At 34.0% G+C, this 16479-nt stretch overlaps 1 protein-coding gene across 12 annotated transcripts in view; it reads right to left on the bottom strand.

Moving 5' to 3' along the window:
- Nucleotides 1-3587: 3587 nt before the first annotated feature.
- Nucleotides 3588-16479, bottom strand: part of Pvr (PDGF- and VEGF-receptor related) — a 326863-nt gene continuing 313971 nt past the window's right edge. For 9 of the 12 annotated variants that reach the window (XM_075296123.1, XM_075296124.1, XM_075296122.1 and 6 more), the window contains 5 exons: nucleotides 15920-16079; nucleotides 11128-11375; nucleotides 7702-8297; nucleotides 5721-5871; nucleotides 3588-5428 (listed from right to left, as the gene is read on the bottom strand). In XM_075296123.1, coding sequence (XP_075152238.1) covers nucleotides 4884-5428; nucleotides 5721-5871; nucleotides 7702-8297; nucleotides 11128-11375; nucleotides 15920-16079 — 1700 coding nt within the window. In that variant the 3' untranslated portion in view covers nucleotides 3588-4883. The remainder of the gene's footprint in view (nucleotides 5429-5720; nucleotides 5872-7701; nucleotides 8298-11127; nucleotides 11376-15919; nucleotides 16080-16479) is intronic. The other 3 variants (XM_075296125.1, XM_075296127.1, XM_075296129.1) reach the window with 3 other exon arrangements.

Genomic DNA, 16479 nt, shown 5'->3' on the forward strand with positions numbered 1-16479 from the left:
CTCGGAAATCCTTCACACTCAAGTGAGAGGCTTTTGCCGCTTTAAGGTGGGTATTAATTAATTCTATCAGGTCCGGGGGATTTGGGATCATGGGATTTACATCCATGTAAACTATGTAAATTCCATTTTATTCTAGATTCCAATACAATTTCCTCGATAGGAAATGACCGGTGAGCCTCTGTGGTTGATAAAGTTTACGCTTTTGTACTTTTTTTGATACTTTTCGACTGCCAAAAGCACCGTGGCACGACCGTGAGCCATTTGGTACTTTTTCATTATATTTACTCTACATAGAGTTGTGTCCTAAATTAAAGAAATAAAGATATATGTACCAACATGAGAATATTTGTAGTTTTTATGACAGGTTCTCAACATTAAAAAGTCAATTGAATTAAGATTTATTTCCAGTTATTTTACGAATCATGAGAGGTTAATACCACATTTGTCTGCAAATGTGGAACGATTTTTCCCGCCACACTGTGGAACAGGGTACATATGTTTGCAACACTCAGAATGAGGCGAATTACACACATGATGTCTTTAAAAATAATGTTTAGAGCCGTTTCGATTGAGTCATCAAGAGTTTCCACTTCACAGATCTCGGTGACTTTCGCAACAACCCTCGGTTCAGCTGTGGTGAGGTATGTGGCTGTAGAAACATCCCGCATACGATGTTCGTCTGTGATGACTCTTTGAGACTTGGCGAGGAGATCTTTTCACTTCTGACTCTATAGTAGGCTTGTCCATTTTCAAGTGTAGTTCACTTTGGGATGAGTGAATTAACCGAATTTATTCTGATAATTGGTTGATAGTTTTGCTGCAAGTAGAGGATGCTGATGAGGAATGTGGTAATTCCGAAACAGATGTACATTCAACCATCTTGCAGTCTGTAGGGCTTTGCCCAAACAAATTTGACAAGCATACTTTTCCTCTGTTGGTTAAGCTACACTTGTAGTTTAGTCAATGTATGGTTTTAAGCTGAAATCAAAAACAACAATAATGATTGAAGAGAAACCAAAAATAACAAACAAAACGAATTTTAGAATTTTTTAGAATAGACCCTAGCCTTCTTTCATGAAGATACCCATTTTTAACTTGAATCACTTAGCTATAAGGACCAAACGACTTTATCGGCTTTTGGACAAGGAAAACAGTTTATATAAAAGAAATTCACAAATGCTATTATAACCAAAATTCGCGTTCGTATTTTAAGGAGATGAAATCTTTGGCCTCACGACAATATTTTTTCAGTGCACAAAGCAATTCACATCTACTATTTTAATTTAGTAATATCGTAATAACTTTAGAATATTATAATAAAATAAAAAGGATAATCGACTCAAATGCTAATATTCCCAATAATTTACTGTCAGTTTATCTAACAAATGTATATGGTAATATTAGATTTAAAGTTTACGATAACTTTTATGAATATGAGGAAAAAACTTTACAACAAGGTGTATATGCTGCAAAAATGCCCCGCATAATGGCTGGAATCATTATTAATGTTTCAACTGAGCTTTGAATATGTGGAAAACCTTATTTTGTAGCAAGGCAGAGATTAAAACGCCGTTTTATCAATATTTCAATAGAAACATGTCGAAATAAAAAAAGCCAAAAATAGCTAAAAGGGTCATGAAAAAAAAACAGAAAAAAGCTAAAAGCTAAATGCATTTTTTCCCCGCTAAACGTCTTCAAAAAAAGTCAAATCTAGCGGGAAAATAGCTAAATTGGCAACGCTGGGTATCATGCATGTCTAGAGCACAGTTAGCTAGTATGTCTTTCTTCTCGACTAACTCCAAAGCGGCTCCTTCCTAAACTTCACCAATTACCTTCAAAGCAGCTTTAAAGCAATCCATAGATCTCTGGTCCGCAAATTCGATTAACTTAAATCGTTCTTGATATCATCCAGCATCTTGCTTGATGATATCACCGTCGAGGACATGGTCCGAGAAACTTTTCTCGCACCTTGTAGACACCAGACATCGCGTTCTCTATTTCCTCCATTTTTGCTTTGTAACCGTACCATCTAATGCTCCTTTGTTTATGATAGCCATCACAATGCCGTCTTTTGTAACTGAGGCAAGCGATCTTTGATCCCTTTTGGAAGATGGCAATTTATCAGGCGTTCCTTGAATATCTCTCTTGAAGGATTACCTCCTTTTGATGTCGTTACCTTAGAAAAGTTTCGACTTGCCAAAGGCTACAGGTCGACTAACTTGGCCTAACTCTTGATCATTGCCCAAATTTATAACTTCGCAGGAAACCCGTCCCTGCAGATAATAGCCCAGTGTATGTCATTGAATTTCGCTGCATGGTTGCTTAGTGTAGCACCAACTTGAATAAGTACTTATTACGATAATTTAATTAATCGGATATTCAAAAACACGTCCGTTCAGTTCGACGGTCCGTAAATGCGATTAACTTAAATCGTTCTTGATATCATCCAGCATCTTGCCGTCGAGGACTTGGTCCGGGAAACTTTTCTCGCACTTAGTAGACACCAGACATCGCGTTCTCAATTTCCTCCCCTTTTTGCTTTGGTACCGTACCATCCAATGCTCCTTTGTTTATGATAGCCATCACAATGCCGTCGTTTGTAACTGATGCAAGCGATCTTTGATCCCTTTTGGAAGATGACAGTTCATCCGGCGTTCCTTGAATATCTTTATTAAGGGATTACCTCCTTTTGATGTCGTTACCTTAGAAAAGTTTCGACTCTGGGGAAACCCCATAGTGCAATGGACTGAATAGTCTAAATGAGTCTGAAAAAAGTCATATTATTATTTATTTATACGGTGAACACGGAATACATAGGCAGTCACAATTGCCTATACCCTCATAGCACATACCAATTCAGGTAATAAATAAATTATAAATATTCATTATTGTTTTTTTTTCACAAGAAAATAATTTCGTTTTATTGTACAATTTATGAATATTTTTTAGAAAAATATACGTATTAATAAACCTTACAGCACAATGCATTTATACAAATATATTTCATCATTTTTCATTGATATTGAAAAATATATCTATCAATAACAATATTTTTTAAGCAATATTTTGTTTACATATAATTTTTTGTTATAAATCTAAGAGGAAATGTAAATATGTATGCAATTATGATGTATGTTAAAATGATCAAAAAATACTTAATGGTAAAATATGTATATTGTACATATATAATACATAAAAATATTTAAAGCTAGACTGTTAGACTAAACTATATAAAACAAAATATAAAACTAGAAATTTAAAATCATTGTTTTTTTTAATCATTGTTTTCTTTTAGAATAACATTTAAAAAAAAAAATGAGGCTTTATGGTGATTTTATATTTCATATTTCTATTATCGGACTATCAAATCAGTGTTTACCCTACTAAGAGAAACATTGGAGAATTTTGTGAATTCAATTTGTTTCCAAATTTTAAAGCTTCAAATTTCTGAAGCGTTTGTGTTTTGTGTTTTTGCGTAATAATAATAACAACTTATTACAACTTTTAGTTAAAATCATTTGTTAAGGACATCTATATGTGTGTATACATTAAATATTTTAGTTTTATTCTTAAAAACTTCTAATAAATAATTATATTTTTTCTTTATTAAATTATTACTATTAGATTTTTTCTCATTATTATATATATTTATAATTGTTTTTCGTTTCTTAAATTAAATGCATGCAAGCTTTTTCTGGAGCGAAAGGGGTAGTGTTGCCAGTATCGGACATATTTCCAAACTGAAATTTCTTTATGAAGTGGGATTTGTGTAGGGCGTTGCGATGGTACGATTTATCGCACAAGTTCTGAGGTATTAGAGAGTGGCTGAACCAGAGAATAAAGCCCCCGAGTCACACCGCCGATTTTAGCCGCCGTTGGCAGTTTTTGGCAAGTCAACGCCTCCGCCGATAAAGTCGGTTTATTTCAACTGAAACCAATCAATTTACATTCCCTTACATTTCCTGACGAAAAATGTAATCTTTGATCCGAACTGATTCGATACTACGATTCTATATAATCATGCACAACAGATATGAATAAAATGAAAATTTGATTTTAAGATTAGATGAAAATTTGATTTTAAGATTTGAGTTCGATATTTTAATGGATAATGAACCTACGCCGAGTAAACACAGTTGGCTTCATTCTCTGGACTGAACGCTCCATTATGTGTTCTTCATAGTGTACATTTATTTGGACGGTTTTTTATGGATTTTGTAGAAAACATATGGGCATGACTTCTGAAGATTTCAATTGAAACCGACGTTGCACAGGTTTTATATAAAATCCCCAAAAAGTCGTTCAATTAAAAGGACGGCTCATGAGTTATATTAGAAAAATATATTTGTTTGACAACTTCAATAATTCATATCATAATCTGGCATCCCTACTTTTGTGTGTAAAACACAAGCAAGTCGATTGTCGATAGGTGAAACTTTTTTCCATGTTTTATTTAAGCAATGGATAGACAAGCCGTCATGGAATAAAAAAACACACATATTACATATTTATTCCTTAAACTTTGAGGAATTATTTGGAAAAGGAATCCATGTAGTGCGAAAATCCTGGCAACATTATTGTATAGGCAAAAGCTTCAAACCTTGTAGTCATTGATCATAAATTTTGAGGACAAACAAAATGATAGAGTGAAAGAGACAATATGGAAATTATTTGAATTTAAAAGTCAACTTATAATGAGTACTCATTACTAAGTAATGAGCTCGAAGACAATTACGTAGTATAATACATTGTAGCCAAAAAGAGATTGAGCGAGAATTCAAAGAGTGAGAAAGTTGGACGATAAAAAATAAATAACATGACACAGTATGACTTTTTCACTCTTGAATTCTCTCCCCATTTGTTCTCTTCTATTGCATCATTAATTACTTTGGATCATCTTTGTCTGAACCTGGTTTGAGTATTTGATAACTAGGATTTGAAAAAGCTTCGGGAGCTTTCGAGCCATTGCTATTTAAAGTCTTCTTTGGCGACTTAATGTTCACATAATTCTCTGTTCCTTCGCCTGTTAGCTTCGTCTCGTTTATGTGATGGCGGGGTGATGGTGTAGGCACATTCTTCATTTGCTGTTGCAACATTTGAGCATACTTTCGTGGCTGATCAGGGCTTTCGTCATTGCGATTGACACCCTGTAACATGGGGATCTCCTCGGGCGAAGGTTCAATGCCATTCTTCTTGTTGCGTATGGGTTTCTCATCCGGACTATCAAGATTGTTGATTATTGTCGGCGAATGCTGCTGTGATGCTGTATCTGGGAAATGAAAGGAAGTTGTTGAGATATTTGGTGGATGATCGGCACCATCATCAGTGGTAACTATGGGTGGTGAGTCTTTGGGACGTGTTGGTGAGAAAATGACTGAGCCTCCATTGGGACTCATTTGTAAATAATCATCCGATGAGAAATCGATACCTTTTACCATAGACATATACAAGCGTGTACATACAATTGAGGTGCAATAGAAAGTAGAGTGAGTGTGGGGGTGTGTTCATTTGTTTCATATTTCATAATGGGTGCGAGAGTACATTGAGTGCATATGTGTGCGGATGTGTGCGCAGTAAATAGAAAATGAGACAAGAGAAAAAAAGAGACAAAATAATACAAATTGTTATTCACATTATCCCCACCAGAGAGTTAAAACGAACATTAATTTTAGTGTAAAGGTTTTATTAGTAAATGGTCTAAAAAAATCTATGTAACTTACGTATTTCTGGTAGAATATGCCCATTGACGTATTTGGGTGGAGGTGGTGCCATTTCATCGGGAGAACCCATTAAAGCTAAATAATCTGTTTGATTTCGTTTCATGTACTCTGTGTTAACTCGTAGATACGGTTCATTTAGATCAACATAGTGCTGCAAAGAGATATATACATAAATTAGTTTCGAAATAAGCAAAATCAAAGAGCAGATTTTTAAATACAGAAAACCGTCCGACCTTTTCAAACCGATAGCTTAGTTCGTTCGGAAGTTAGTGTGATTTTAACAGATGGGCGGACGGACACGACCTATAACACATATACTATATGGAGTCTGAGACCAATAAATTGATGTGTAATTAACGGAATGGCAAAGTTAGTGTATCCACCATCTTATGGTGGAGGGTATAAGAACGTCTAATACTCCCATGTCTATTCGATTCCCGAAACACTTTCTATCTGACACCTTCAATTCAATTCAATTCAATTCATTGTTTTACAAAGGTGGTGCGATAAGTACCTAGCCTAATTGATTTTTTTTTTAGAAAATTGAATATTTACCGAGTAATGCAAAACAGTTCTCCAAAGTGGCGACAATCTCATCATTTTTAAAAATTGAGTGGCTTTTTAAATTTGGACATAAAAAGAGGCAAATCAGAGAACTATGATGGTGTGATACCAGCATAGGGTTATTAACAATGTAGCATCGAATTTGTCTACAAACCGAGGTACATAGCAAAATAACCAAAGACTCCAGTGTACCTAACAAAATTTGTCATCATAATAGAATAAATATCTACATATACAGGGTGGATGATATGTAATGCAACAAAGTAAAGCTTTTTAATTTTATTGTTCAAAAGCAAAAATATGGGAAATCGCATAAAATTTTAGAATCAGTATAGATTTTCTCGACTTTGGCACGAATTATGGCCTTCAAAGCCATTGCACGCTGCACGAAAGTGGCTCTGGGCTCCACGGCGTCTTGAGATGATCGACATTTTGTAGTTTTAGTGCCAACATTACTCTACAAAATGCCCCCAGGTGCAAAAGTCCAACACAATTAGATTCGAAGAGTTTGGTTTGCATTGTGCGGTGGAAACGAAAATGAGCGTGATGTGTGCGATGGTGTGGAGTCATTTTGGAATACCCAAGGACTTCGGCCGAAATCTTTGTCTGCCCTGAGCTTAATACTGCCTTAGGGACATTTTTGATAATATGCGGCATTTATATTGACCACAAGGTCGATGAATACTAGCAGGGAGCATCGGCCATTACGGTGGTCTACAACATTACCGTCGGCGGCGTTGGAGTTCTGGTGTAAATTTTTCCCTGACTTCTTTGATAAGTTCTGGTGGTTAATCGATGGTGTACATTTTCAGTTGACTTCATTGAAAAGTAAACGATCATTTGGGAACCACCGTGGTGCAATGGTTAGCATGCCCGCCTTGCATACGCAAGGTCGTGTATTCGATTTCCTAGTCTTGATAACTCTTGATTTGTTACATTGACAAAGCATTTTATTAGGTAAACATAGAAGGTCTCACACATCCCATTGAAAAATTGATTCCAATTGCATACGCAAGGTCGTGGATTCGATTTCCTAGTCTTGATAACTCTTGATTTGTTACATTGACAAAGCATTTTATTAGGTAAACATAGAAGGTCTCACACATCCCATTGAAAAATTGATTCCAATCGCAATTTCGGAATTGAACAACAAAAAGCTCAAGGAATTATTTTCGGCCCATCATCGTGATAGCTCTGGTCTGAAAGTGGCCGATAACTTATGGGTCTTTCTCGTAGAAAATTTTCTAGATTCGCATCGCTGTCTGATTCCTAAGTAATATACCCCTACTGATCTAACCACCATTCGTAAAACAAACCTTAAGACTTCGTGGAAGTACAATTATAAGCAAATTATGCCAATTATTATTAAAACTGCAACAATGAAACAAATATTTCAGTTAATGTAGTCCATACTTACACTTGCTATCTCTTCGCCTAACATAAGAGCAAATTTCTCCTTGAGCACATTGAACAGAGGTCTTCTCTCAGGATTTGTACTCCAGCAAGCCAACATGATATCGTATAGATCATCATTAGCATATGGTGGCTTCTCCATACGATATCCATCCTTAAGTTTCAAATATAAACTCTGATTTGCATCGATTTCAGGATAGGGCACCTTAGCCAATGAGAATAATTCCCACATAACAATACCGAATGACCAAACATCAGTGTACGTGCTAAAGATATGATCACTTAATGACTCCAAAGCTAACCATTTAATGGGTAAAGGAGCATCTCCTTGTTTCTTATAATTATCACTCTTATACATGGAACGGGCCAAACCAAAGTCACAAATTTTCACAATGTTATCTTCGCAAAGTAAAATATTACGGGCTGCCAAATCACCGTGAAGAACTTTCTTCGATGAAAGATATTCCATGCCGCAGGCAACTTGGAAAGACCAACTAATTAGATCCATAGTGGTAATTGTCATTGCTTCCGTAGAATCAGGTTTGTAATTCGAACGCCATGCTGGTTGGACTGAATTATTCGACAAAATGTTGTCATCATCTGTGGAAGGAAATTTAAAAAATACTATTATTGAAAAAAGGTGAATAAAAGATTGAACTTAAACTAAATATATTTGTAATTAAGATCTTAATTGAAAACTGATGCGAAAGTTTTAAAGCTTTAAATTTAACACTGGAAATAAATTATGTGCACTAACGTTAACCTTCGTCATTTTGACTACGGCCTAGTTTAAGACTCTATAAATTGCATCGTGAACCAAATTTTTGTTTACTTTGTTACTCAGTTCATTTTTAATTAAGAAAATTCATATAATGGTTGAATTAGTATAAGTCAAATTTATCATTTTCTAATCGATCAAAACGCACTTTACGTCGAAAATAAAATTAAGCGTTTTAACCATTTTCACGAAGGATAACTGTCTAGGGTAAAATAATGACTTTTTATATAATTTAAAAAAGTATTAAAAATATTTGTGAAAAGATTAATTACCTTCTTCCCTCGCAGCTCCTTAACAATTATTTAAAAATAGAGAAGAAAGGGAAATTTTCAAAATATCTCTAGTAATTTGAAACTTCGCTTTTTAAGGATTTAAGACATTTTATGTGAATGTTTTTTTCTTTTATTAAATATCGTATTAGTTTTCTTATAGCTCTGGATAAAAACACCTGATAGATAGATAGATAGATAGATAGATAGATAGATAAAACAGGTTTATCTACACTCAGAAAAAACAGTGAAGGAATACAGGAAAGAAAAGTTCCTTCAAACCACTTCGTGGAGTTCAAAATTGCAAAATGGTCTTTAGCACCATACGAAATTCACAATGGACACATTTGTGGTAAATTTTACAAATTTACAAATTTTAAGAAATTCTGAACTATTTTGTGGGAGACACGATTTTTTTTAAATCTTTATGCTTTATTTGTGTATGCAAAAAATTATTAAAGTCAAGGAAACTTTCTCAAACAATAAAAATTCCATGAACTAAAAATGAGTTAAATTAGTTTTAGTGCTCTAGAGGGTACACTTTTTTTGAGTGTAGTACACGTACATTAAATTAATGCAATACTAAGTTCAAGCTGAAGTTCAAATACCCTGCGCTATATATTTGAAGCATTTGGTCCTGATGTGTAAAATTTTTAATTTAATGATCCAAATAGGGTCCGAACTGCCTCCAAAATATTAAAGGGTCTAACAGAAGATCAGACTCTGTTTTCATAAGCTATAACATGGTAGGAGGGTTGCCTTTTATATTTGGGGATTAGAGAACAAAAACAAATAATTATCACCGAAAATCACTTTATTGTTTTTCAAAATATTCCCCATTAAGATCTGAACACTTTACATACGTGAAACAATTGCGGTGCCTTTGACTCATCTTTAAACACCCACACCTTGTTTTGAGCAGTTGATACATTGTGTGGGATCCAACGCGATCAAATTTCTTCGACGGTGGTCCCGCCAAAGCCTAAGGTTGTCTTAATCTAACGATAGGTCACATGACGATCCTCCTGATGGTGATCCAATGGCCTCTGGAACAACAACTGATTTTCGACGACCTTCATGAAAATCGTCTTGGAGAGAACTACGACCAGAGATGAATTCACCATACCATCGATAAACACTAGTCCATGACGGAGCTTCTGCGCCACAAATTGAATAAAGCTAATCGATTCACTGTTCGTGAGTTAATCCACGTCGTAAAAAGTTATCGCACGAAAAGGTTTGATATTTTTGGGCGAGATGAATCTTCTAAGTTGTTAGAAACAATAGTTCTCGTTTGTCAATATGTTCTGAGTGCGTATAACTACAGCTTTTCGATAAAGCTATCAGTTGGCAGATTACAAAACTAGGATTGCCCAATCCCGAAATATAACAGGCAACCCTGGTACCCCTCAGCTACCCTGTACATATTCACTCTTATTTGACACCAATGTATATGGGTCCTCATGAAGATTAGCATGTCCGCCAAAGGTTAACAGACATGCCCAAAAAGTTTCGGTAATGCTGTTGACATTTTCAAGAGTTTGAAATCCTTTCTAAGTGATTTTACCGCAATGTGGAACCGGTTATAAAATATAGTGAATCTGTTTATGGGTGTAAAATATCACCCCATTCCATAAATCATCAAATCGGATAAAAAAGATTAAAAATTTCAGACAATAACAAATGTTACTTTACTTTAAATTTAGTGTTCAAATATTAAAATCAGGGAATCTATATGGGGTTGCTATAAGAAAAATCGGTCGATAAGACTATTTTCCAACAACTTCGTATCGATTTGAAATAGCATATTAAAAAAAATCGATTTTTAACTGGATCAATTTATTTGGGGACTGTAACAAAACCGAGTGTCACCATTTTTGGAACATAGTTCAGGGATTACAACATTTTTTTAATATCAGCCTTATCGGAAAATACACTGATATAGTCCATCTTCGAACTTCACTTGCAAATAAAAAACGAATCATAGGTACAGCATAAATTATACACAATAAAATGTTATTCTAACTTAAGGCAGCGATGTTCCAAATCTAACCTGACAATAACGAATAAAATGTTATTGTGACGCGAGGCCAAGTCACTTTACTAAACTTCAAATTGACAATACAGGCGAGACTTGCACGCGATGCGAACGTTACTTCTTGACACCATATTCACAAATTGTTAATGAATGAAATAATAGTTTTATATTATTGTAATATAGTTGGAAAAAAAACCCCATACAGAGTTTTTATCCAGGACTTGAAGAAAACAGGCCAATTACATAGAAATAATTTATTTTCTTGGCAGCATATTAAATTTCTTAATGTATATTAATTAAAATTAAATATGAAATCAAATATGTTTTAATTTCGTATAGCCTTACCTTCTGGAACAGTAGTCATCACTGTACGTTCCGTGCCGCATGTATTCACTTGACCCTCATACAATTCCGATTGTGTTATATATCCTGTGGAACCAGGACGGCCCGCACGAGTACCAGACCGAGGATCATTATCCGTATCTCTGTGGTTATTTATGGAATAATAGTTGTTCATATTGTTGACATTATTCATATGATTGATATATTGATGATTCGAGAAGGATAGGTTAACATATTTCAGACCAGGACTGCTTTTACATACGATGTTTTAGGGATATTATATTTTGTTTTTGGTAATGGTAATATGGATTGGAGAGTTGTTGGGGTGGGGAGGTAGTTAGATATTAAAGTGCCCATACACCACATACAACAAGGTAAGGAGTAGTATTATATCAAGTTTATTATTATTTGTTTTTAATACAATCACATCACATTTACCACCAACACCAGGCAACCAATATAGTGTTTTCATTCAGGTTATAAGATATCAATGTTTAAAACATAAAATATAAGAAAAAGGATGTAGGAGATATATAAATAATTAAATTGTATTTTTTTTTGATTAGATTTTTGTTCAATTGGAAAAGATGTAGATGTGTATAGGCAGAGTGTTAGATAATTGCGTTTTTTTTTTAATTTATAGGGAGGGGTAGACATTAGTAAAAATGTGGTTAGTTGGGAAAAAATGTAAAAAGAAATAAAAAGAAAAATAAAATTAAAAAATAATTAATAAATATTGAATACCAAAACGAAAACAGTGCAAACGATATAAACAAAGATCGTTCAGTAACAATCTAAAGCTTTGCTTTCTTTTTGTGAGAAGAAAGAAAGAAATAATTAAAAGACCATGCATTAAATTATTTTTTAATTTATAAATGTGCATTAAATTATATCAATACTATTAATTACCGATGTCATTAGAATATATAAATTATCTATTTAAACGTTTAATTATTTCAATTGGTTAATGTCATCGATTTTGATTAACAAATTATTGACATCAATTAAAATCTTTTAAAATTCAAACAAGATTTTAATTGAGACATACTGGTGAAATTTTGTTCTCTGGGATCAGTTTGATCCAAATTCCCTAACATTGTAATAGTAATAGTGGCAGTGAAAGAATAGCAAAGCAGTATTTTATTTCTGAAAATCTTTAGTATAATTTCTTGATATGTTAGTAGAAGTTTAAAAGCTAATATGACCAAGACTTAAAAAACGGTATAATAGTAATTGAAGAAGAAATTTTAATAACAGATTTTCTAGAATTACTCTCTGCTATCGGAAACCGAGCCGCTTCGTTGCGGCTTTCTCATTTTTTGAAACTGAAAGACTATTTCCAATAAAATAAGGAACATTTTGTTTAACTAAGTCAAACCGATCCTTCACAGAAGTTTAGCGATGGATAAAATTATTCTTCGAAAAAGTTGTGTTTGAAATTTACTTTAATACGGATTTGAATCTTTCAGTTTTTTTTTTGTTTGAGGTTAAGGAAGAATATAAAGCACTTGTAACATACAACGGTTCCGAGCGAACTCAACACTTTTCGCTCATCGTGGTTTATTTCTCTTAAAGTGATGTCATCCATAGCATCACTAGTCGCTAAGCAGAATTGGACTGCACTTACTTTTAAGACTGTGGTCACTCATGGAAGTGTTTCATGTATTTTGTATTTAAATTTCTCCGACCGATGTTCGATAAAATTTTGATAAAAATTGTAATAATTTCAAATTTTTGAGTCTAACAGTAAAATACATGTAGAATAATTATTATGGACCACTCGCGAAGTTATCAAACCAAAAAATAAATCGGAGAAACTTTATAATTATTTTTTTTTATTTTATTTACAAAAAGGAGTATAGATTGTTCCTTCACGTTGGACCATGCTCAACATTTCCTGGGAATTTCAAGCGTAGCTTGTCAAGAGGAGGTATAAATCTCCTCAACCAAGACATATTTAGTAAGGTAGTTGTAGTATTAAACAAGTATATACGGCCAGGCCGAAGCTTATGTACCCTCCACCATGGATTGCGTAGAAACTTCTACTGAAGACTGTCATCCACAATCGAATTACTTGGATTGCGGTAACACTTGCCGATGGCAAGGTATCTTAAAACTTCCTAACACCGTCTTCTAAATTACAAGGTAGTCCATACGTAGTATATATTAAACTAAAAAAGGCCGATTAAATACGTATATAATTAAGTTTAAAGTTTCTATAGAAATAAAATTTTGACAAGATAAAATTTTGACAACATTTTCTATAGAAGTAAAAATTGGAAAAAATTTTCTATAGAAATAAAATTTGGAAAAAATTTTCTATAGAAATAAAATTTTGACAAAATTTTCTATAGAAATAAAATGTTTACAAAATTGTCTATAGAAATAAAATTTTGACAAAATTTTCTATAGAAATAAAATTTTGACAAAATTTTCTACAGAAATAACATTTTGACAATGTTTTTCATAAAAATAAAATTTTGGTAGATTATTTTTGGCTCGAGTGGCAACCATGAATATGAACCGATATGGACCAATTTTTGTGTGATTGGGGATCGGCTATATATAACTATAGACCGAAATGGACCAATATAAGCGGCCTTATAGTAACACCACGTTGCAAATTTCAACCGGATCGGATGAATTTTGCTCCTCCAAGAGGCTATATATAATTATGGACCGATATGGACCAATTCTTGCGTGTTTGTTAGAGACCACATTCTAACACCATGTTCCAAATTTCAACCGGATCGGATGAATTTAGCTCCTCCAAGAGGCTCCGGAGGGCAAATCTGGGGATCGATTTATATGGGGGCTATATATAATTATGGACCGATATGGACCAATTTTGGCATGGTTGTTAGAGACCATATACTAACACCACGTACCAAATTTCAACCGGATCGGATGAATTTTGCTCCTCTAGAGGCTCCAGAGGACAAATCTGGGAATCGATTTATATGGGGGCTATATATAATTATGGACCGATATGGACCAATTTTTGCAGGGTCATTAGAGAACATATACCAACACCATGTACCAAATTTCAGCGGGATCGGATGAAATTTTCGTTTCTTAGATGCTCCGCAAGCCAAATCGGGGCATCGGTTTATATGGGGGCTATATATAATTATGGACCGATGTGGATCATGGTCATTAGAGAACATATACCAATACCATGTACCAAATTTCAGCCGGATCGGTAGAAATTTGCTTCTCTTAGAGGCTCCGCAAGCCAAATCGGGGGATCGGTTTATATAGGGGCTATATGTAATTATGGTCCGATATGGACCAATTTTTGCATGGTGGTTAGAGACCATATACTAACACCATGTACCAAATTTCAGCCGGATCGGATGAAATTTGCTTCTCTTAGAGCGATCGCAATCAAAATTTGGGGGTCCGTTTATATGGGGGCTATACGTAAAAGTGGACCGATATGGACCAATTTCTGCATGGTTGTTAGAGACCATATACTAACACCATGTGCCAAACTTCAGCCAGATCGGATGAAATTTGCTTCTCTTAGAGCAATCGCAAGCCAAATTTGGGGGTCCGTTTATATGGGGGCTATACGTAAAATGGCCCATTTGCAATACCATCTACATTAATAACAACTACTTGTGTCAAGTTTCAAGTCGATAGCTTGTTTCGTTCGGGAGTTAGCGTGATTTAAACAGACGGACGGACGGACATGCTCAAATCGACTCAGAATTTCACCACGACCCAGAATATATATACTTTATGGGGTCTTAGAGCAATATTTCGATGTGTTACAAACGGAATGGCAAAGTTAATATACCCCCATATAAAAAACGAAAATGATAGTCGCCATATTGAAACTTTGAATGTCAGTCAATTGTTCAACAAGTTGCAAATTTAAAATAGAGAACATCTAGAAATGTATCGATGTATGCTTCGAAATCGATAGCAAGAAACTACCTTCCTAAATATGCCTTGTCCTCAACATACCGGAAAATTAAGTATCGTTTTTAAACCGCATAAAAACGGTCGGTTTCCTGTCAAATAAATAAAGGAAAGTTAATATGAAGAGTTCTTAAGAAATTAAATATTTTTGTAATATGTCGGACACGAGGAAGATGCATTTCCCGAACAAATAAGGCATAAATATAAATTCTAAGTAAATCGAAGAAGTTTATGCGACTCTTCCTACCCCGACCAGATATCGAAAAATCATGTATACTGTATTCATTAAATCACCTTCTCCAACGTTTTCTGTAAATTTTAGGTAGATAATTTTACATTTAGCTCTATTCTTTAAAAAATTTTAAGCAAAACAGGGAAGTTTAGTTTTTCATTGTATTAAAAAAAAAGACGGCCCACGACCAAATATCGAAAAATAAAATAGCGGATCTTTGTCTAAATGCCGCCCGTAAGTTTTAAGCAAATCGGTCCAAACCTACCCCTAAAAAAATACAACAAACAAAATGTAGGTTCATTAAGAAAAATTTTGTTATTAATTAATATTTTTAAAATTGACGAAAATAAATTAATAAGAAATTATTGTATTGTATAATTGTAGTTCAAAGAATGAAATTACAAAATTCCCATTATCTATTTTCTCGATTCAAATCTATTTTAATTATAATAATGTGTTCAGAATTGTATTAAGTTATGTTGGTCATTGTTAGCTTTCAAGTGGTTAGAAAAAAAAAACAAATTTTGCGATATAAATAATAATTTTAGTAGAATTAGTACAATATACAAATTAAAGCCAATATTTGTTAAACCAGAGATGTAGCATTAAAAAATAACTCAGTAATTCAAAACTTACCCATCCAATTCAAAGTTATCCGAAAATCTTTGCGTAATTATATTTGGATCAATTTTTCCAGTTTGTGGATTAATTTGATTAATGAAACGTTTACGATTACGCATAAGGAAATTTTGAACATTGCCGTAACGGCAAAATTCTACTATAACCATTAGTTCACCTGCAAAGGGAAGAAGAAGAATACATTAGTACTTTAGTTAGTTCAATACATGATGTAATTATCCCTGTAGCATACGATTAGATTTTTACTATATAGGTTAGCTATGGTATAGGTATAAGGAAGCTTGCTATTTGAAGCTCATTTACAGTATACAGTCCACAGTGGAGCACTTATCAGTGAGTGTTGCCCGATCCTATGTAAAGTTCAATGACAAGGGACCTCCCTTTTATAGCCGAGTCCGAACTCCGTTCCACAAAGCGGAGAAACCACTTAGAGAAGCTTTGAGAAATGTCACCAGCTTTTCTGATTGGGGATAATCCACCGTTGATTTTTTTTTGTGTTTTGTGAAAACTTTGCGTACAAGACGGGCATGATAACCACTGCACCACGGCAGCTCCTT

The sequence above is a fragment of the Haematobia irritans genome, chromosome 2 (assembly GCF_050003625.1).
Source record: "Haematobia irritans isolate KBUSLIRL chromosome 2, ASM5000362v1, whole genome shotgun sequence".
Classification (NCBI taxonomy): Eukaryota; Metazoa; Arthropoda; class Insecta; order Diptera; family Muscidae; genus Haematobia; species Haematobia irritans.